The sequence below is a fragment of the Camelus ferus genome, chromosome 14 (genome assembly GCF_009834535.1).
Source record: "Camelus ferus isolate YT-003-E chromosome 14, BCGSAC_Cfer_1.0, whole genome shotgun sequence".
Lineage (NCBI taxonomy): Eukaryota > Metazoa > Chordata > Mammalia > Artiodactyla > Camelidae > Camelus > Camelus ferus.
Window position 1 is genome coordinate 15132291 of NC_045709.1, and position 24449 is coordinate 15156739.

Genomic DNA, 24449 nt, shown 5'->3' on the forward strand with positions numbered 1-24449 from the left:
CATTTTAAAGTTTTATTGCTATTTCAAATAGATATAAATTAAAATACAAAAATGACAAGTTGGAGACATTAACTTATCTTAATAATATTCAGAGAATATGTCTAATTGGAGAGTCTGGACAATCAAGGCAAAGAAATTATTTCATTTGCCCAGTATGTCCTTTTTGATTGATAAATGTAAACCATTACCGTAAAGAAAAATATTATGCAGTAGTTTATTTCTGTTTAAGAAATTATTCTATAGTCAACTTTAAAACATCTATGCCAATAAAGAAAAAAATAATTTATAACAATAGGTAAGCCATAAATCATGTCTGTGTGGCTAATGCACAAAGAGAAAAAATATAAAACCGTAACAAGCCAATTTTAGTGTAGTACAGCGTAGTGTACTATATTACTTATTTTGTATTGAGTTTGGAAATATGGCTTTAATTTTCATTTATTAAAAATAATATATGAATGTATACATGTATCTATCTATCCACCTAAATTATATATATCTACTATGTAAGAATATATTTTCAATGTTATTTTATTGGTACAATTTAAGTACATGGGCCATGACTCACAATTTGGCCCTGCTTATTTAATCTCATTAATTTACCGATTTTGACTTTTTCACACATTATAGTCCCCAAGAGCTGAATGCTTTTGCTCCCAAACATGCCACACTGTTTCAAAACTTTATAAGTTTGACAAATGTAATTTCTTTCACATGGAGTTCTCTTACTTGCCCTGTCCTTTAGGATTCAGTTTAATTGATTACTCCTCACTGTATAATTTTTGAATCTTGTAAGTCATAATATATTATCATTATATTTTCATATTTTTGAAGTCTTTTATTTAGGTATTCTTGTATTAGACTTTAATTTCCAGTGTATTAAGTATCAAAAGTGGCCATCAATAAATATTTGTTGAGTGAGCGCTTGAAAATATAAAGATAATTCACATATTAATCATTTTATATGCACAGTCCTTAAGTTACTTTTTTCGTTATGTCCTTTACAGTTTCCTCATAAATAAGCAAGGTGGACTGCATATTTTGCAAGTCTTACTTTATTTTTCCTGCAAACATCCGTTAAGAATATATTAACAAATATATCCAGACCAATCTCTGTTTCCTCGCGTGCTGTAAGAGGACTAAGAATTTATCAACTGAACTCTCACAGGATTATGGCAATGTTAAAATGAGACAATGGATGCTAAAATACTTTGAAATGTATGAATATTATTTATATAGTTAGCTCTCAAAAATGTCTGTTAAAATGTTGATAAAATAAATTTAAAAAAAAACAAGAGTATTGAAAAAGTTAATTTAAAACTGAACAAGATCACAGCCAGTGCTTTAGTGCTTACAATTACGCTTCTGAAGATTTATGTAAAAGAAAAAAAGCAGGCTGATGTCAGGATTAAAAAACTCAAGATAATGAATGTGTCTAAGGTCTCATTAGCACAATACTCAATGATGGGTATTCAACAAATAATGGTTTCCTTTCCATCAGTTGAGATTAATCTTCTTCCCTCCACCATGCTGTCTTAACACTGTTTAAACTCATTATAAGGCAGTATGACTCTTTGACTCCTCCACTAGACTGAATGCTTCCTGAAGACAGCAAGGATAGCACGTTGGCAGGGGCCATAAAGTGTCTGTAGAGTTGAATGGAATGTAACTAGCTTACATTAAAAATTGTTTTCCCTCAAAAACCATATTATTCATTTAAATATATTATTAAATACAATTATATAAGTGTTAATGTATTTGATATGCATTTTTGATTTTGTATATAGGCATCTTAAGAATGTAAATATTCTTAACATCTTAGATAAGAAAAAGAACAGCTTTCTCAACAAAGTTGATACCATAATTTGTTTTAGAGGATTATAAAGATGATCCATTGAATATATACTTTCCTTTCATCATTGGAAGGAGATGGGAAGAATGGAAATTTAGTTTCATTTTAATTTCATCTAAATGTAATATTAGGAAATTCTAATGTTTTTAAACATCCTAAAATCAGTTTAAGGTGGCATTCTTTTTTGAAGGAGAAATTCTTTTCAATATATACCATTTCACAACATTTTTAGCCTGGAAATGTGTTTTGACAAAATCTACCCCCGTGTAAGAAAGAGAAAATACTGCAACTCACTTTCAAATATAAATACTTTCTCTTAGAAGTATTAATGACACATGAATACTTTGGGAAATTTTTAAATAAAGATTACTTTTCCTCATTAAAGCTGAAATCAGGGCAACAAATACCTTTACAGAACAGTGTTTTACTAACCCCAAATGATATTATTTAATTTCCACTAAAAGGAAAAGATTTTAAGATAAATATACCTCTCAACTAATTACATTAGATATGGTGACATGATCTTGTGTAATAGTAAGTATGAATCAATCTATTACTAAGAAGTTTACAATTTTGAGCATTTCAAAAAAGAGGAAAGAATGCTTTTTATTATACTGAGAAACCTACCATTCAAAAATATTTTATGTCAATCTCAATGTGAGATAAAAGCAGTAGATACATACACAGAACAACTTTACTGTAACAATAGAGGTTTACTAAAAAGTATTTTTCTTTGTAAAGAATTTAGATTCAAAATTAAATTTTGCTTTTGACTTTATACCACAGACACAATATTTCCTTTCTTAAGAAACATAAAGATGATGACATAAAAGGAAAGACCTTCTGAAGATCAAGGAATGAAAAAAATAATCTGTATGGAACAGGATTTTTTTTTTTTTAAACAGACTTTGCAATAGAAAAATCCTAATGGTAAAAACTGTTAGTGATACTGAATAAAAACACTATTGTAAAGAATGACTGGAAATCTCAAGTCTCATTTTCCCTCTTTTGTACCTGATGCTGAGTCAGGAGGCTCACTTCATCAATATAAATTCATTTTGTGAAAGCAAGTGTTTCCATACATGAAATAGACTGTTTCTACTCAAATAGTTTCTATTTGTTGTTTCAAACACACTTTAAGTAAAAATCTGAATAGTTATTGACCAAATTTAATAAATACAGATTAAAAAACCCAGACTTCTTAGATACTAAATTCTTTCTTAGTTGTGGATATTTTAGTCTGAATGCGCTGGGTTTAACCACGGTTCTCACTTTAATCCATTTTTGTTGACAGAGAATATATTTTATAATTCAAAATAAATATTATCTATACCATAAAATTACCAAGATACCAGGTTCACATTTATAATGGATTTGATTCAGGTATGGTAAGCCTTTTTTGAATCAACAACTGATGTTACTATTTATGATCCATTTTAGCACATGATTATATCACATAAAATTAGAGCACAGCATCCTTTGTGTTTTTGCCAATGAAGAACTTGTACTGATTTTTGATTGTTTTAAACTAGACGTCAACATTATATCTGCAGCTAGGCTGTTCTCTGAAAAGCTCGAGGGAAATATTTCAGTGGCAGAGTAAACTTGCAGAATTAGTAATATGGGCATTAATTAAGATGGAATGTTCACAGATTACTATTCTAAGTGGTAAATTCTTATTCAGATTAGTTATGCTTGTAAACGATTTACTGGACTAGGAGAAATACAAGAAGATGGCTACCCAGCATCAACAGTCATTGCTCTCTGGGAAAGGGCATCAAGGACACTTGCAAGTAAAAGAATTGGATCAATATTAACGTGATTTTCATTTCATGCTTCCCCAACTCCAGTAAGCTGACAATATACTCTGATTATGTGAACTGTCTCAGAGTAACACAGAAAAGGTTATTAGAGCAAGAGGTGGAAATGGAATGCACTTTTTATATTGACAGGCCTGCTAATAGAGTATACTGATTTTCAAAGACATGCAATGCATTTTTACAATTTGGTTCTGACAGCAAAAACAGAATTTCATTTATTCTTAATTCAAAATATTCATATGTAAGCAATATTTCTTAGAACAGACCAACAAAGGGGATATTCATAAACAGCACTTTTAAACAGAAAAAAATGCAATTAAAGAGGTGCAAGAAAATGTTATTGAATTTAAGTGCACCCCTATATACGTACGAAATGCTAACTTAATAATCTTCTTAATGGAGTGGATGTAGAAAACTGCATTCTATGCTTTTTAAATGAAATTTGATAAGCCGTATTTTAAGAATATACATGATAATAAATGTAGAATCTCTGCATTTTATACTGAATATTGTGTGGTAGGATTTTGATTAGCCATTTAGTTTGGGTGATTTTAAGATATTTTAAATAGGATTTCATTACACTAAAAATCACATGGCACATTTGACCTGTGGAAAAAAATGCTAAAACATATCAAAAACTTGGGCCAGTTTGGACCCTCTAAATATCATAAAGAGCAGAGATAATGCATTATTCATCTTTGTGATTGTTTGAGTACATAGCATATCATCTGGTCCCTAAGATTAAGCATGCTTAGAAAAAGACTAGCAAGAAACAAATACATCAAAATGATAAACCAGCTATCTTTACATGGTTGTCTATAAGTGACTTTTCCCCATTTCTTTAAAATTTTTTTTTTTTTGGCATTTTCTAGATATTCTACAATGAACATGTTTCTTTTCAGGAAGGAATGAAGAAAGGAAGGGAAAAACAAACAAAGGGAAGAAACCTTTCATCATGAGTCAAGAGGGGTAGATGGCGGATGAGCAGCAGAATGGAAGGAAGGATGTTTTGGAATTCCTAGAATGAAAGCAAAGATGAACTGGACAACTTGAATGAAGGCTGACTGGGTGGGGACACTTCTCTGAAAGTGGATGGCATTAACCTGGGGAATGATGCTTGGTGCTTCTTTTTAAAGCCTGTTGCAATATTTAGTGTGGAAAATTTACTTTAAAACTCTGAGAAATGGGGGAGGAGATGTTTTGGATAGGTAAGCAATCAGCTCAAAGACATGGAAGGAAGGGGTAATTAACAGGAATTTATCTCTAATGATAAAAAAAAATAGAAGAGTTAAGAGATGATGCTGATATAGGTTATCTAAAGCACTTAAAACACCAAAAACATTTAAAATTACATTTTTATAGATGGCGTTGAATGCACAGTCTGTGAATGACACTACATTCACCTGTACTGACATAACCCTGTGGCGGACAGGCTATACGAGTGGGCTAAAATTTATCAGGTAAACTTTAGAGAGGGGACATGTTCACTAATGCTCTTGCACTTAGGAAAGTTCCAAATGCATCTGTATGTACAGGAGGAGAACGGTATTTAGATTGACTTTCTGTTCTACCTACGATTTATTAGTTATCATGCCACTTAATATCTATGGTCTGTCACTTTCCCAAATAACAATCCTTAATGGCTCTGTCTATTGACAAATCCCTTTATGGTATGGCTCCAGTCTTTGCAGCCTTATCTTCATATGATCTCCTCACACTATCTTGTGTTCCATCACACAGCACCATCTTCCATTCCCCGGACATAGTGTATTATGCTGTGTGGTCCCTTTCTCTGCATTGCCACCATCCCACTTATGGGCTTGGGAATGTTTCCGTTCTTCCTTTCAAGTCCAGCAAAAATTCATTTCTTCAGTTAGGCAGCACCCTTCACTGAGCTCACATAGTATTTTTTAATACACCTTGGTGAAAATATCTATCAATCATACTGTATTGCAATTTTTAATAAATGTAACATTGTGCACACTTCATAAAAAATTACTCTGAAAGAATATAAGTAAGATTATGAGCAGTTCTGTGCCACTAAGTAATAGACTCATTAATATAATTTTGTTAATTTCTTATCTTTAATAGCTTTTGGTGCTTTAAGTAGAAATAAGTACAGACATAAAAAAAATTTCAGAATTTGAAAATACCATACTTATAGACCTATTCCATGGAATATCATCCTTCAGTGCTGCTACTGCAAGAGATAAGTGAATGTGGTTAAAATACTGTGTGCATACCTTGAAATGAACCAATTATCAATTAAATAAAAAACATCAACCATAAAAGTATTTAAAAGGGTATAAATGTGGATGCTCTAAATGGAATAGATGGAAGGGGGTGGGGTACAGCTAAGTAGTAGAATGTATACTTAGCATGCACAAGGTCCTGGGTTCAATCCCTAGTACCTCTGTTAAAAAAATCCAATTTAAATGGAATAGATGAAAGATACGATTCCTGCCCTCAAGTGTTTTTTCCTTTATCTCAGGATATGAAATGTCTAAAATCAAAATATTTTGTGAAATCTCTACAAGGTGACCTATAACCAAGTGCAAAATATTGAAGCCATTCAAAAAAGTGAGTTTAGGCCCTTTTATGCCTCTACGTCTTGGTAATTTCTGTGACGTCAACTGTAATGCACTAGGGCCGAGTTAGTCCTCTTTCCCTGTGTTCTTTTATGCACTACCTCCCTCTACGGTAACTGCTTACTTCTTTCCACTAGACCAGGGTTTCTCAACCTTGGCACTACTGACATTTTGAGCTGGATTTCTGTTGTCATTCTGGGGAGCTGTCCTGTGAGTGGCAGGATATTTTAGCAGCATTCTTGGTCTCCACCCATTAGATGCCAGTAGCACACTCTGCCTTTCACCCTTCTTGAGAGGTACTACCCGAAACTATGTGCTGTTAGAAGGTAGAAAATTTGTCTCAGTCTCTGAATCCAACATGCAGCACATGCATGGCATGTAGGAAATATTCAATAAATGCTTTTAAATTAATGAAGCACTTGATTCCTCTGAATCAGTTTAAAGCCTGCCATCTGAAGCTTCAACATAAAAACAGAGGAGTGGTTAAAACCTTTGTTGGTATGAAAATGCTGTTATATAAAACCTGTAAAATGCATTTATAAACATATTTCATAACTTAGCATTTATATAATCCATTTTAATTATTTTAAGAAGAGTATAAAACCACAGGGTGAAGACAAGACTATGATATAAAAATACCACACGCATCAAAAAGAGCTGACAGATGACTCCATGTATGTCCTCTCTCTTAAAAAATTTACACCATTAACTTTTCAATATATTATTTAACAATAATCAGATCATCTATTTTATTTCAGATATGAAGATGTAATTAATAATACACCAGCTAAAATGGATTTATCAATGAACAATAGTAAGATGTTTGCTAGAGATGCTACATGGTACAAATAATAGATTATTAAGGAAAAAAATCAAATCATCTTTCCCAAATATGATAATTGTAAACTCTTAAAAAATTGAAGGTAGAGAAAAAATGAAGTCAGATAATTTGAAACTCCTGTCTCAACTGTATATAGCTGCATTAGTAATTTTTATTCTCAGTGCTTTTCTTATTTCTTGATGACTGCAAGTAGCACATTACAGTAGCCATGCATATACCATCAAAACTAATTTAATTCCAGATTCATTACAGAGCTGCTTTTTATTCATCAAGGTCATATCTTGATGGCTTCACAAGCTTAGATAAATCAGGTGTTAAGCAGACACATCTCTGAGGAACCTAAGGATGTTCTCATTTGCAGTTCTCAGCATATCTTATTATTTATTGCCAAAGAAATGACTGATTAACTTTGTCATCTTTGCTCCATGTGTTTTTTTTCCTCCAGTTGAAGCAGCCTGCCCTCTTCTGCGATGCCTGATCAGGACCTATTTAAGGTGTTGTCTTTGATCACAGACATGGGGGAGCTTGAGATTTTAGCCTTTGATGAAACATTGTTCCACTATAATTTCATGGAAGGGAAACAGAGTCCTAAATGATAATTGACATTCAACAAAGACAACCAAACTTATTAAGACTTTATACTATTCTTTGACAGCATAATATTTCAGCACCAGAAATGCACTAGAATTTAATTAGTCTAGGTTTTATTTAAACATACAGACAAATACAAAACCCTCCTTTTCAATCATTTCCTATTAGCTAATTTGCCTTGAAGAAGAAAACCCTGCAGGTCAGAAGATGAATTTATGAGCTTTAAGACATTTTCTTTATATTCTTCCATTGCTATGGTCTGTAAAATTCCTGGTAATCAATTAAATTTACACTTGTATGAGATTTTATTATTAGAAAATACCTAAACAACACATTCAATACACATGAAATTAGAACATTAAACATTAGGAAAAAAATTACATGCCTCCAGGTTTTTATTAATCACATTCTAACACCAGAGGCAGAAAGTATATCAAATCACACCAAATCTTGTGCACATGACAACCTCATAAATTATTCAACTCATTAGTATTACTAAGAAGCATGAAAAACTCCATCAGTGTTAAGGATGTTTTGCAACTGAAAAAGGTCAACCAAAAGTTTTAATAATGAAGTGGAACAGAAAGCTTTTCAAAGTAAATATGAAATAAAGTAATTGTCCTTTACATCTCCTTGAAAATATTTCCAATTCTGATTATTTGCTCATTTAAAAGAAAGCATTATTAATACACTTGTTTTGTGGCTCCAAATAAATTGCCTAAAAAGAATGTCATGAAATTTAAATCACAGCTAAATGTTTCTGCCCATCACATGAAAGTTTGAGTATAAATAATCTAAAATGTTTGAATTGAGGGAAAAGTCAAGTGATTCAAAACATTTTTATTAAAACACTAAATTTGCAAATTCAGTTTCACTTCTATTACATTAACAGGCTCGCACTCTTGAAACATAGTGTACTACAGGAACAGACACACATGACCAGTGATCAAACCTCAGGGATGGTCATGTAAATATTCCCTATTTAAGTACTTATAGGTTATTCCCTTGTACAACTTATTTAAAATTCTGAAAACTTTAATTACTGATTCAAATACTTCTAGCCATACTGAAAGTTTCATTCAGAAAATATTCTTTTGTTCCTAAAACAATTTTCTTGCCATAATATAGATGAATAAAAACATTTTTGACCAAAGACTATAGCAGAGTTTTTATGCACTTAATGTTTTAATTTTCAAGATAGAATCTGAAATACAGTAATTATTAAAAATAGAGGAAGGAATACATTGAATTTCAATTTGTTCTAGAAGCTCTCTCAAAATGTATAGGTTTGTGCTATAAATATACCCTTTGTCTACGTCTACACAAACCAAAACATTAAGTCATTCGGATGTTAGTCTACACACCGTCAGACTTTAAGGTACTTAAAACACATTTCAATGCTTCATGGCAGGCAGAGCGGCCAGATGATGGTCTGAGTTTCGTTACTTTTATATGAATATTCTGGCGGTACGTGAATACAAAAGTTTTCTCTAAAATATACAAAATATGTTTTCAATTAAGTCTTTCAACATCTGTTTTTATTGAAGTGCCTTGTAATAATTACTGACACTTACTTCCTATTTCTTCTGAAGAAATACTTTATACATAGGTTGGAAGGCACATTGAGAGTCTGGAAGAGGAGAACTACAGTTTTTCTCTTGGTCTGTACTTCCTCCTTCCGCTTCTACATACAGATCCCTCCAGGGAGCGCTTTTCACTCACCTCTCCACGTCCTCCATATTTCACTCCCTACTCTCTATCCACTTCTGAAAGTCCACAGATGTGATGTTGAAGAGGCGTGCTCTGGAATTGCTTTTGGAGGCAGAGTTGTTTGAGTTCTCTTTTGTCCTCCACTACATGACTTTAGCCCTGAGAATGACCAAGGAGTAACTCCAGCATAGGTACCATGTAGATTTCCTGAATACTGTATGGCATACACGTGGTCTTTGTTCTAAATATGCATAAACTAGAAACATACCCTAGTTTCCTGTTATCAAAGAATCAAACTCAGGAGGGATAATAAGTTCTGAATACTGCTGATGATCCAGTATTTAAAGTCCAGAAACCACTACAGATTGTTAAATACATTTATATCACACACAAAGGACGTCTAGTATCACCTACATCTTTCCTCTATTTCAAAATTAAAATATTCTTTTTTAGTTTAAGTTCATTAACTATGGTTATTGTGTTTCTAAAATATGACAATCAGCCTTAAAAAGATGTTAATATCAAATTTTTAAAAAGGTGTCTCTGGTAGGCTTTGACACTGGTTTAATTAATAGAGATACTATACAAATTAAACATACAAAATATGGCATCAATTTTTATAGAGAACCAAAAGAAATATTTTTCTAACAGATCCTTTTTAAGATAGCAACCTGCAGAATGCCAAATGTAGTATAATATGGATCCTACATAGTTAAAGTTTTGGCAACTCAGTATGACTAATGTATCATTCTTGCCTGACCTCTGTTACAAATTGCCTCTAGATGTTTCTAATTTCAAATGAGATGAATTCAAGATGAACTGGCAAAAAAGCCTAAATTGTTGGGTGTAAGAAATGTAGTTTAAAAAACTTTAAGTTCATCTTATAAAGCACGCCACTTTATGTAGATAGTTCAAAGAATCTCTTCTGTAGACCATAAATAAAGTAACTAATTTTAAGTTGGTGTGCTAAAATCCTTAAGTGTTTTCTTTGAGTTGATTAAAGAAACCCTCTACAGTATAGGTCAACTGCGTGTTTTTTTTTTAGCACATCCTCTCCTGTACCTTCTTTTACTGTATAAAGTTACTTTGAAGCTTTACCTTAGGGATAATAGCTTCATATGAAATCCTCACCTATTTATGTTTTGAGCCTTACTAAATTATATCAATTCACAGACTATTTACATAATAAATTTTAAAAGCTGTGTACATTTTCTTTTCACTAGGATTAAATATTTCCCCTGTTCAATCCATCAAGAACATGAATGGCATTCTATGTTATAAACTATGGTAAATTTTAAAAGATATGGCTCAATGATTATTCTCAAATAAATAAAACTAACTTAAAAAAAACCAAGTAATTGTGAGAACAGAAGTAGTTAATAACAAAAATATACGGACAGTGTCCATCAATGGTATTTTCCAAGTGTATTTGGTATATAAAATTTTGATATGATCAATGAAGCTGAAACTTGTTAGAGCATTTAAAAATAGGTGAATTATGAATTCATCTTCAAAACACAAACAGACTCGCACACTTAGTAAACAATCTTATGGTTACCGGGTAAAGGGGGTGGGAAGGGATAAATTTGAGAGTTTTGAGTTTTGCCAATGTTAGCCATTATATATGAAAATAGATTTTTAAAAAGTTTCTTCTGTATAGCACATGGAACTATCCTCAGTATCTTGTAATAACCTCTAATGAAAAAAAAATGGAAATGAATATATGCATGTATATGCATGACTGGGACATTGTGCTGTACACCAGAGACTGATAAATTGTAACTGACTGCACTTCAATTAAAAATAAAACAACAACAACAACAACAAAAATAGGTGAACAGACAGACTAGTCCTAAGCATACTTCTTGGTGGACAGCAATCTAAAGTAGTGGCATTTTTAATAAATTACAAAAAATTTTTTGACATTTACTATTTATTGTACATTTTATAAAGGACAATATAGGGTACAGTTCTACTGCAGTGTGACAGTTGATGGTGCCTTTACCATGGGATAGTCTTTTTCAAACTTTATTTGCAATCCATTGTAGGGTTGGGAACTTAAATGGGCATGTTGAGACATGACTTTTAAATTTTTTTCAGACTGAAAGTAATAGAATAGAATAGGGTTAAAATAGAAAATGTCATGTAATGAGATTATTAATAAGACATTTGTTTCAGTTAAATACACAAGTATGTGCATATGTATGTATATATACAATAGTATACATACTTGTATATATATTTCATGTCTATATGTATATTCATGCAGTGTACATAAGTGTGTGGCTTGCACACATTCACACACACAAATTATACATACAAATGTGTAAGTCTGAATATGCAATTACATCAGTACTTTTTTTCACTTTGGTTAAAAAGGTTTAAAAGATCAAAGTCTGAAAGACACTGAACTGATTTTACTCCTGTTTTATGCTGTATGAGAAGGATGTTGGGTAATAACCTACTATGTAGAGTCTTTTAATATATCATGAAGAAGTTGAAGAATCTGAAATACATCAAGTGGGGGAAATACTGGACTGATTAAGTGTAACCTAAATGATGCCTTTGAAGGTTAAGCAGAACATAACATTTTTGACTTATTACACGGGGAATTTTAAATGCTAGTGAAACAAATGAATTATCAACCACAAAGAGTCACCTCACGTCCAGGAGTGTTTGGTACTCACCATACTCGATTGCAGCTTTGAGCAGTGCTTCAGCATGAGTGGAGCCAAATGCATTACGGACAAACCGCCTCCTTCGACGAAGGTCATCTTCCCAGTAATCCAAACGCCAGAAATCATGCAACTGGCTAAGAATGGGAACATAAAAAACAAAGTAACTATTAGTAATAACATATGACTGGAAATACATTTTTCAAGTTATATCAATTCACAGACTGTTTCCACAATAAATTTTAAAAGCTTGGTACATTTTCTTTTTATTAGAATTAAAATTTTCCTCTATTCAATCCTTCAAGATTGAATGGCATTACCTATTATAAACTATGGTAAATTTAAATATTTTACATGAATAAATAATAAAATTAAATCTGTATTTCTTTGGTCTCATTGGAAAATTAAGATTATTTTTGAGATATTTATATTTTACAACCGTGTTTGTATACATATGTTTCCTCTACAAATGAACAAAACTTAAAATAGTAACATTCTCATATTTTACACATTATAACACTCAGCTCTGCTCTCTTTACAATGTTCTTCCTTCTACTAAAAACATTAATCGTTGAGAGTTTGGTAACAAAAGCATCATCAAGTTACAAGTATTAATGGCACAGTTTGCATTCTTTTACACTGTTTTTAACAAGGCTTGTAAATCACAGGATAGACCTCACTCCAAACAGTTTGCAATTTAATGACCATGGTTTCTTAGTAGACTGAATTAAGAACTATAAAATATTGCCCACTTGGATTTGGTGGAACAATGATTAAAATAATGTACTGAAATATTCATTGAAATAATTCCCTGCTACCCACAGCAACCTGAGAAAAGTGCAATTTTATCCATTATTAATAATACTGAATTAGAGCTGCAAAAAATTCCAGTATGTGGTAATTGTCTTGGTAAATTATTATTCTAACACCAGCAGAGTTCTTGGATGATTTTACGGCTTTCAGCTAATATAAACCATTAACAATCACGGCCACCATTGGGTAACACTGTCTAAACCATGTTATACTTTAAACCAATATTAAAAATCTGTGAGATATTTTAAAAATTACTGAAATATGTTCATTGTATATCAATGGAACATTTCATGGTATCATTTTTGTTTTCAATTGAATTTTGATAAACATTAGTGACAAATGCTACTTGAGAAGTCTGTTTTTCTCTGTTGGTGTAATATACTCAAAAGATAATATTTTAATTTTTCTGAGTTGCACTATTCATAAAAACATATAAAATGCTTTCAAAGAAGATCGAATTCATTACTTATTTTGGTATTTTATTGCAGGAGAACACCATGTTTGATTAAGGCAGAACTGTGTATTTTGTTCAATAGACCTCTAGCACAATGTATGGCACATACTGTTTTTAATAAATATTAAATGAATTAATTATAATACTTTTTTTACTTTGAACATCTACAGATATATATAGTCACTGAGAAGAATAATTTACTTTTGAAAAGTTTTTGGATTTTATGTCTATTTAATTTGTTTTTTATAATTCAATTGTAAAAGAACATAGCAATGTAGGGGATATATAAAAAAGAACATTGAAATCATAATTATTTGAGATTTATTTTAATATAATTGCTTTTCTAAACATTATAATTTAATTTTTCTGTCAAAATGATTACCTGGTGATTAACTGCTACAAGTAGTGTACCTCTGTCATTAATTTAAAATAGAATGATTTCTATCCCTACAAATACAGAATAATCCTAGTGGCTTAAGGAAGATCAAACTAAAAATCTTAATACAATGATTTTCTTTAAAAGTATATTAAAATCAAGTAGCTGAATTCACCAGGAGAGAACTAAGATCTAAGGTTTTCTCAAATTTCCAACCACAGACATACTTTCCTCTATTCCTCCCATTAAGTACAACTGGAAAAATTCGGACACTATATAGAAAACAAACATAACAAAACTCTGCAAGTGGAGAGCAGAAGGCAGACTGGCTAAGGACTGGCGGTGAGTTCCTTGGGTTATCTTTTTGTCTCATGTATCCTAGATTTGGAGGCAAAGAGGCTGGCAACCCAGATAGGCCAAAAGGTGCACACCTGTTTCTCTAGCCAAAGGACCAGGAAAAGGGCATCCTAGGAAGACAATTACTGCACTCCAGCCAAACACTACAGATAAATTGTGCCCCCTGCCCTCCCCCTGCCCAACACACAGTAGTAAAGGCTGAGTGGGAAGCCTAGATATGAAGCCTCATGAAGGTGTAATGAGGTGTCCTAACATCCTCACTGGGGTGGTTCAGAGAAGACCAAATAGGGAGCCAGGACTTTAATCTCTGCAGGCTAGTGATAAGATGCCCCACCCTCAAGGAGTCAGTGGAGACCATGTGAGGGGCTGGATTTCCATCCCCATTGGAGGCATCCTTCTCTCTTCTCACTGGGGTGGTGTCAGGAGGAAGCATGGTAGAGAGTCAGGACCTTTACCACTGACCAACAGCAATGAGGACACCCCACCAGTGAACCCGACAGGGTGAGTTGGCACTCCCACCCCTGCCAAGCAGTCATGAGGAGCTGCCCATTCCTTGGATATCAATGGAGGGAAAGTGGAGAATCTAGATTTCTACTTCCACCTGGCAGTGAAGAGACAGTGCTCCTCACTTCTCCTGGTGATCAATGTCAAGAAAGTCAACGTTAAAACAGAATATTTAAATGAGATTAAAAAAAATCAGAAAATAATTTTTATAAGTCTAGATTTCAGTCTCAAATCACTTGTCATACCATGAACCTGGAAGATCTCAAGTGGAATGTAAAAAGATCATCAATAGATGCCAATGCTGAGATGATAGGGATGTTAGAATTTTCTGACAAAGATTTTAAACCAGCCACAATAAAAAATGCTTCAGCGAACAATTATGAACATGCTTCAAAGAAAAAAAAAAGAGGCTCAGCAAAGACACAAAAAGTCTCAGCCAAAAAAAAGAGAGAAAAAGATGTAAAGAGGTACCAAATGGAATTTAATAAATAAAAAATACAGTAATCAAAATAAAAATCTCAGTAGATGGGTTCAACAGCAGAATGGAGAGGACAGAAAAAAGAACTAGTTAACTGGAAGATAGAACAATAGAAATTACCCAATATGAACAACAAACAGGAAATAGACTAAAAAAACTGAACAAAACAAAGCTCAGAGATTTACGGATAATAACATCTAACATTTGGGTTACTGGAGTCCTGGAAGAAGAAAGAGAGTAGGACTGAAATAGTGCCTGAAGAAATAATGGCTGAATACTTCCCAAATCTAGCAGAAAACCATAAGTGCACAGATTTAAGAAGCTGAGTGAACTCCAACCATGATAAACCCAAAGAAATTCATGCCAAGACATGTTATAATTAAACTTCTGAAAACTAAGAGCAAAGGAAAACCTAAAAAGCAGCCAAAGAAAAATGACATCTCACCTACAGAGGTAAAACAATTAGAATGACAGCATATTTCACACTCAAAGCTATGGTAGCCAGAGGAAGTGCAAAACTTTTGTTTCAAAAGAGAAGAACTGTCAACTCAGAATCCTACAGCCAGTGAAAATATCCTTCAGGAATTAAAGGAGAAATAAAAATACTTTCAGATGATGGAAGAGAAAGTATTCGTCACCATTAGAGCTAGTCTAAAAGAATGGCTAAAGGCAATCCTATAAATCATAAGGGAAGCAATAAAAGAAGGAACATTAGGGCACCACGAAGGAAGGACATAAGCAAAATATCAGTAAATATAATAGGCTTTCCTTTTCGTCTTGAGTTTTCTCAATTACGATTTGCTGCTGAAGCAAAAATTATAACACTGTCTGATGTAATTCTAAGTGTGTGTAGAGGTAATATTTAAGACAAATATAAGTGAGGGAGGATAAAGGGATGTAAAGAGAGGTAAAGTTTCTATACTTCACTTGGATTGGTAAAATGACACCACCAGTAGACTGTGATGAGCCTTGTAGATATCATGTAGTAACTAGAACAACCACTAAAAATCCTATACAAAGACATATACTGAAAATCACTATAGCTAACAAACTATCAGAAAGAGAAATTAAGAAAAAAATCCCATTTACAGTTGTATCAAAAAGAATACTATACCTAGAAATAAAATTACTAAAGAGATGAAAGACTTGTACAATGAAAACTAAGACACTGATGAAAGAAATTTAAAAAGACACAAATAAATGGAAAGATACTCTGTGCTCATGGATTTGAAGAATTGATACCGTTAAAATGTTCATACCAAAGCAATCTACAGATTCAACACAATCTCCATTAAAATTCCAATGGTATTTCTCACAGAAATAAAACAATCAATCCTAAAATTTGTATGAAACCACAAAAAACCTAAATAGACAAAACAATTTTGAGAAAAAAGAACAAAGCTGGAGCAATGCAATGCTTCCTGATTTCAAATTATATTATAAAGCTATAGTAATCAAGACAGCATAGTTTTGCAATTAAAAACAGACACATAGCTTAAGGAAACAGAATAGAGAACCTAGAAATAAAACCGTTATTTTTATGGTCAATTAATTTAAGACTAAGGAGCCAAGAATACACGATGTGGAAAGGACAGTCTCTTCAACAAATGGTGTTGGGAAAACTGGATAGCAACATGCAAAAGAATAAAACTGGACGAATCTTACACAACACATGAAAGTCAACTAAAAATGGGTCAAAGACTTTAAAACCTAAGTCCTAAAATCATAAAATTCTTAAAAGAAAACACAGGCAGTAAGCTCCTTGACATTTGTCTTCGCAATGATTTTTTTTTGATTTGACACCAAAAGCTATGGCAAAAAAATAAACAACTGGGAATTTCAAACTAGAAGATTCTGCACAGAAAAAAAAAAAATCGACACAATGAAAAGGCAACCTACCAAATGGGAAAAAATATTAGCAAATTATATAACTGATAAGAGGTTAATATCCAAAATGTATAAAGAAGTCAAAAAATTCAATAACAACAAAAAACCCAAACAACCTGATTAAAAAATGGGCAGAGGATCTGAATGGACATTTTCCCAAAGAAGATATTCAGATAAATGAAAAGGTGCTCAACATCACTAATCATCCAGGAAATGCCAATCAAAACCACCATGAGATGTCATCTCACACCTATTAGAATGCCTCTCATCAAAAAGGAGAAGAGATAACAAGTGTTGGTGAGGATATGGAAAAAAGGGGACCCCTGTTCACTGTTGGTGGGAATGTAAATTGGTGCAGCCAGTATGAAAAACAGTATGAAGGTTCCTCAAAAAATTAAAAATAGAACTACCATGTAATCCAGCAATTCCATTTCTTGGTATTTATCTGACGGAAAACAAAACACTAACTTGAAAAGATATCTGCGCCCCCATGTTCATGGCAGTATTACTTACAACAGCCAGAACTTGGAAGCAACCTAAGTGTCCATGATGGATGAATAGATAAAGAAGATGTAGTAAAAATAAACCAAATCAACCCCCCCCCCAAAAAGAATAACAAATCCACCACACAGACACAAAAATAACCCTCCAAATTCACAGATACAGAGAACAGAATGGTGGTTGCCAGAGGTGAGGAATGTGTGGTGGGTGAAGGGGATCAAAAGGTACACTCTTCCAAACATAAAACAAATAAGTCACAGGATAAAATGCACAGCATGGTGACTACAGTTAATAACTCTGTATTGTGTATATGTAAGAGACTAAGAGTAAATCTTAAAAGTTCTTCTCACAAGGAAAAAATTTTGTAACTAGATGGGACAATGAATGTTACTAGAGTTATTTTGCAGTATGTATGAATACTGAATCATTATGTTGTACATCTTGAAGCTGTATAATGTTATATGTTAATTATATCCCCATAAAAATTAATTCAAAAATAATTAACAAAAATTTTGCTGAACATTTAATTCTGATTTCAGGTGAATAATTTTATTGATTCTCTTTTGACTTTTAAAAAGGAACTAATTAAAATTATGCATTTGTTAAAAATTTCTACTATATTAGCACCTAAAGAAGAAAAACCATATGATCATATAACCAATATAGAAAGAATCTGACAAAATTCAATGCCCATTCATCATAGAAAAACATTTTCAAAAAAATAGGAACTAGGGGCAACTTCAACTTCATAAAAGCATCCACAAAAAATCTAAAGCTAAAATTATACTTAAAAGTGAAAGACTGAATTCATTTCCCCTAAAACTGAGAACAAAGCAAAAGTGTCTGCTCTCACTATTCTTATTCAACATGGTACTGGAATTTCTACCCAACACAATAAAGAAAAAAAAACAAATAAAATGAATATAGATAGCAAAGGGAAAAATTAAACTGTCCCTATTTGCAGATGACAGATGACATAATTGTCTATGTAGAAAATCACAAAAAAAAAACTATCAAAAAGTCCTAGAACTCATTACTGAGTTTAGCAGGTCACAGGATACAAGATAAACACACAAATATCAATTGTGTTTCTATATGCTAGCAATGAACACATGGACACTGAAATAAAAATACAATTTAAAATCATTCACAAAGAGAGAGAGACTTAGGTATAAATCTAACAAAACAGTACAGGGCTTATGTAGTGAAAACTATACGATGTTGATGAAAAGAATAAAAAAAATCAAAATAAAAGGGAAAGGCATACTATACCATGTTCATGGCCTGGAAGACTCAATATAGTAAAGATATCAATTCTCCCCAAATTAATATATAGGTTTAATATAATTTCTTTCAAAATTCCACTAAAAGTGTTAGTAAATACAAACTAATTAGTCATAAAATTTATATAATAGAAGGTTAAAGCAAGAAGAATCTGTCTATCTGATATCAAGACTTAATATATAGTTACAGCAATCAAGATCTCATGATTAGGTCAAGGGAAAGACACACAGATTAACGAAACGGAAAAGAGAACCAAGAAAAAGACTCACACCAGTATGCCCAACTGATTTTAATAAAGGTGTGGGAACCAATTAAATGGAGGAAGGATAGTTTTTCAATGAACTGTGCTGGAACAATTGAACATTCACAGGCAAAAAAAAAAAAAAAAAAAAAAAAAACCCTGACCTAAATCTCACATCTTGCAGAGAAATTAACTAAAATGGATCAGAAACAAACAATTCTAAAACTATAAATGTTTTAGGGAAAAAAGAAGAAAATCTTTGGGATAGGGTGAGGTAAAGAATTCTTAGACTTGACACCAAATGCACAAGCCCTCAAAGGAAAAATGGATAACTAGATTTCACAGAAATTAAAAACATTTGATTTACAAAAGAACATGCTATACTTTACAGTAACTTTCTATGGAACATATCGTATGAAAATATCGAATTACTATGTTGCACACCTGAAACCAATACTGTAAATCAAGTATAATTCAATAATAAAAAAAACATTACAAGGATGAAAAGAGTGAGTGAAAATATTTGCAAACCATATCTGACAAAGGACTAGTATCTAGAATATATGAAGAATTTTGAAACTCAACAGTAAAAAAAAGCAAACTATATAACTGGAACATGGGAAAAGACATGAAGATACATTTCACTGAAGAAGATATACTGATGGCAAATATACACATGAGAAGATGTTCAACATCATTAGCCATTAGGGGCAGGCAAATTAAAACCACAGTGAGATATCACTATGCTTCTATTCGTATTACTAAAATAAAACATAGTGATAATACCAAATGCTGGCAAGAAAATGGAGAAACTGGATCTCCCACTCATTGCTAGTGGGAATGCAAAACAGTCACTCCGGAAAACAGTTTGGTACTTCCTAAAAAAGAAAAACCATGTAACTACCATTTGACCCAGTAATTGTGTACTTGTTTATAAATGGGCATTTATCTTAGAAAAATGAAAACTTACGTTCACACAAAAATACGTACACAAATGTTTATAGCAGCTTTATTTGTAACAATCGCCCAAGCTGGAAACAACCCAGATGTTCTTCAATAAGGTAAATGGTTAAACAAATGTGGCACATCCATACCACGGAATAGTTCCAAGAATAAAATGAAACAAAATATTGATACAGCCACCTGGATGAATCTCTGACAAATTATGCTGAGTGAAAAAATAAACAATAACTTTGTATTTAACATTCTTAAAATGACAAAATTATAGAAATGAAGAACAGATTAGTGTCTGCCAAGGGTTAAAGGAAAAGATGCAGTCATGAGGGGGATGGATATAGCAATAAAAAAGCAATGTGATAATGGCAATGTTCTGCTGTCTTGACTGTATCACTATCCTGGGTGTTACATTTTACTATGGTTTTGAAAGATGTTACTATTGTTAGGAACTGGATAAAAGGCACATGGGATCTCTTTGTCTTATTTCTTAAACTGCATGTGAATCTACAATTATCTTAAAATAAAATTCAATTAAAAATGTCATCCTATCAGAACCTCAATATATGTAAAATTTCCTATACTCACATATATAATAAAGTCATACAAAATAAATTGTTAATTTCCAAATTCAGCACTCTATACTTTCATGATATTTACTTTTAATGATGAAAAACGAATATTTCCTTCACTATTTATATTCCAGAAACCACTCTGCATAAATACTCATCTTAGATCCTTAGTCCTAGGGTTATTTTATCTTAATTTGGGTATCAAATCATGTACCAGTACTCAGTCAAGCGGCAATATTTATGGGCACTTATGGTAGGGAATACTGCCTATGAGACAACTGAGGTCAGAGAGGTTACTGGGGGAACAAATGATAAGGGATGCATCACTTTCTCTGTGTTTGTTTTGGGGAGGAGGGTGCACAGGAGAGCAGTCAGTTTGGACTGCCAGCTTATTCCCTCCTCTGCTGGAGAGACACAGCACTTAACAGCTATTAGCCAAATTCAATGAATAAATGACAGAGTAAATGATGCATTTCAATGGAAGTCATTCTTCCCTCGAATATCATAAACTCTTCTAAACTGTGATTGGGAAACACTGTATTCTATCATGCCTACCTGAAAGAAATCATCACTGGTAATGTTAAAATCTACCAGTATCTTGTTCATTTCAAATGTATTTTCTATGTTTTGTTCTATTTAAAATATGTTTCTCCTTTACCTTTTAGATCAAAAACAGTCTTTGTGTAAATTAACAAGTAAATGATACACTTCTTGGCTCATAACACAAAATTAGATTTAAGCAGAAGTAACAATGAAAACTCTTCATCTGCAGTTTCTTTTTTTAATCTTTTATGGAGGTTCTGAGGATTGAACTCAGGACCTTGAACATGCTAAGTACATGCTCTACCACTAAGCTATATCACTACCCACCATTGTTTCTAAAATCTGAAATCCACCGTCCTGTTTTTTTTTTTTTTTTTTTTTTTTGAGGGGAGCAGGGATTGGAAAATTTAAATATTGTTCTCTGATTTCTTCTTCTGGTATTTTCTCCGTCATCTATGTGGAAATTACCTTAATATTACTGATAGTCAGGCTTTGGTCATATTTGGGATTTTCAATATGCAAATAGACATAAACTTAAAACAAAAAGCCCACACTTCTGTTCCTTCCAATTCATGCTTGCTTTTCTGTTTACAGTTTAAAGACAGTGGGACTGAGTATAGATGAAATAACAATAGGTATTGAGAGTCGTGCTATTTTTGGATCATCTTCTAAAATGACTGTTAGTCCCCAAGCAGTAGGGCAATCCCATGGGTATCATTCAGCTAGACTGATAGGAATGGTGTCCCCGAAATTACAAAGTACGTCAGCAGTACCCTTCTTGTCCTCGTTCCACATCCGCTATCATGTGGGAGGAAGTGGTTTTCCAGCCTCTTCACCACTGTTCTTTTTTCCCTTCCCTTCTTCAACTCTAATAGAAAAAGGACTATTTTTCCTTTTTTAAAAAATGTAATTAGGTACTGAGAGATAGTACTAGCAAAAAGAATACTGGTTTGTTTTGTAGATGCTCCATTCTCATGAATCTGAAAATCCTAATAAACCAGGTCCCTAGAAATGTGGAGATTACAGCGATCCAAGAAAACTCTTCCAACAAGACACCAGTGGAAGCATCTCTGTGGCTCTAACCTTTATATAATCCTGGAGGGTAGAGGAGAAGGCAGAGGGTAGAAAAGAGGATAAAGACTAGGGACAGATGGGACTAGAGGATGTTCATGAGAGGTTGATTATATGAGCTAACAGCATACTTTGTAGGAAAAGTAAAGCGATATTTTGCACTTGTGCACTTTCTGTGGCCTCCTGGATCAATGCAGAGGGAGAGTGTGTTGTCCTGGCCATTGTGGGACCTGATGAAGGAGTTACATTAGTTTGTATACTACAACTTAGCTCATTCCAGATTTTGGTCTTTCTGACATCTATCTCACAGGTTTGTGTTGCTCCTTTGCATTTATGCTCCTCTTGACATTTTTCTTTTGTGCATGTTTTTCACTCATAAGTTTCCTTTTTGTTGGTATTTTTCTTCTATTGTATTTTCACAATTTTATTTTTAAAACCTGTCATAAACATTGAAAGTTATTTTTTGTTGAATTTTTGGTCATAGAACTTGTACGTTTTCCCCTTGTTTCCAAAATCTGCTTTCCTACATGATTTATATCTAGCATTCCTATCACTGAAAAAGAAGTGTGTGGTAATTTACTCACCACTAACTCATGGATGAGTTTTATGGGTCCACACAGCTCCTGAAATAGTATGCAGAATTTTGTGGGATATGTAAATATGAGAGGGAGAGGTCCACAGTTTTCATAAAATTTTCCTCAAAACAGTTTCTGGTCCAAAGATATTCAGAAATACTGTTAGAGTATATAAATAATTCTCTCTTTGCGTCCTCATTTTTTCTGATGGATAATACTGTTTATCAGCAAGTTAAGAATTATCAGAGGTTCTGCAGGCAGAACGATATGCCTACAAAAGGCTTATGTTCCAACACCATTATATCAGCATCTGTGCCAGGTCACCAAGCTAGAAAATTGTCATTCTGTTTTCTATTCAAACTCCTAGTCATTTGTTTCCTTCTCTCTTCCTTCAATGTTTCCATTCAAAAAGATATATACTGAGTACTTATCATATGTTAAGCAATGCTCTTGGTGCTGAAGATACATTCTAGCAGCATAATATATATAACAAGATAAAATTCCTTTCCTTTTATTCTCACTCACATGTTCTTCACTCTGCTTTCCCACTGAAACTCATCAGTATATAAGCCCGCAAACTCAAACTAAATTGCTCCTCCATCACTCCTCCTATTTAATATTTCAATGTAATAAGATACACCTTGCCATATTCTTCTGTAACATGTGAGCCATTGCAGGAAGAAAGATAATAACAGAGATGACTCTGAAGAGTTTTTAGTAAGTTTAAACTCTAGATGCAATTCTTATTAATAATTTGTAAGCATGATCCAGAATTTTTAGTCTGTGATATGCCTATTTAGGTCAGTATATTTTGAGTACTCTAAGAGTTTCTCTAAATATGCTAAGTTAGGTTGACAAGTACTTCTTTCCATGAAGGAGGGCTAATTTAGATTCCTGTCCTTGGAGAGCAGCCAGGTGGACACATCTGGGAACCACTAGGCCATCACCTCCATGGTTGTATAGCCATGCTGCACTGAAATTCTGCTTGGAATTGCACGTTTATAGCAGCTAATCTCATGTGTGATACCTCTAATGATGTCAGCTAGGAGGGTGAATGTACTATCATATGTACTATTTCTCATTATTTATTTATTTGGGTCTTCATAGCTTTGTTTTTGACCTTCATGGCTGAATTATACAAACATTGAGTATCATATGTATGCTTTGTTCAGGAGTGTGGTTTTATAGGTACAGTACATAATTGCTGGAAAAGAGTAGGTAAACAGCCAGTAATTAATACAGGGAGGGTCCCCAATTAGGTTGTATTATGATAACTGATGCTACTATTGCTATAATGGTGTTCATTAATTGGAATTTGGTGTTATTTTAGTATAAATAGGGTTCAGGAAATCATAAATTTTCCTCCAAGAAATTTCTGATAATTACATTTTGGACTTAGGAGAATGCACTTAATTTTCTGAAAAGGGATCCCTCCTCCCCTCCCAGGATCAACCACCTTCATAAGCCAGGGGGAAAACTCATTTGCCTGGTAAAGTATGACTGAACTGTTCACTGGTTACTTGATATTTGATAACAAAAACTATCCAGTGGTACAGAAAAAAGCATGAAGGGAACAAAGGATCATTTTGCTGAGCACACACACAAAGTGCAGTGAGAACTTTAATTTCTGCTTGACTAAGGAAACGGTGGTGATCGCTGAGGTCAAGACTTCTGTGCATGACTTCTAATCCATCTTTGTTCTGAGATGGAACAAACACACAAATGCTAACCGACAGACTAATAGTTAAAAATTGTTATCCTC

The 24449-nt window shown here is 33.0% G+C and overlaps 1 protein-coding gene across 11 annotated transcripts in view; it reads right to left on the reverse strand.

Moving 5' to 3' along the window:
- The window catches only part of NBEA (neurobeachin), a 536625-nt gene that overhangs the window by 199392 nt on the left and 312784 nt on the right, over nt 1-24449 (reverse strand). For all 11 annotated transcript variants that reach the window (XM_032496317.1, XM_032496318.1, XM_032496310.1 and 8 more), the window contains one exon: nt 12090-12214. In XM_032496317.1, coding sequence (XP_032352208.1) covers nt 12090-12214 — 125 coding nt within the window. The remainder of the gene's footprint in view (nt 1-12089; nt 12215-24449) is intronic.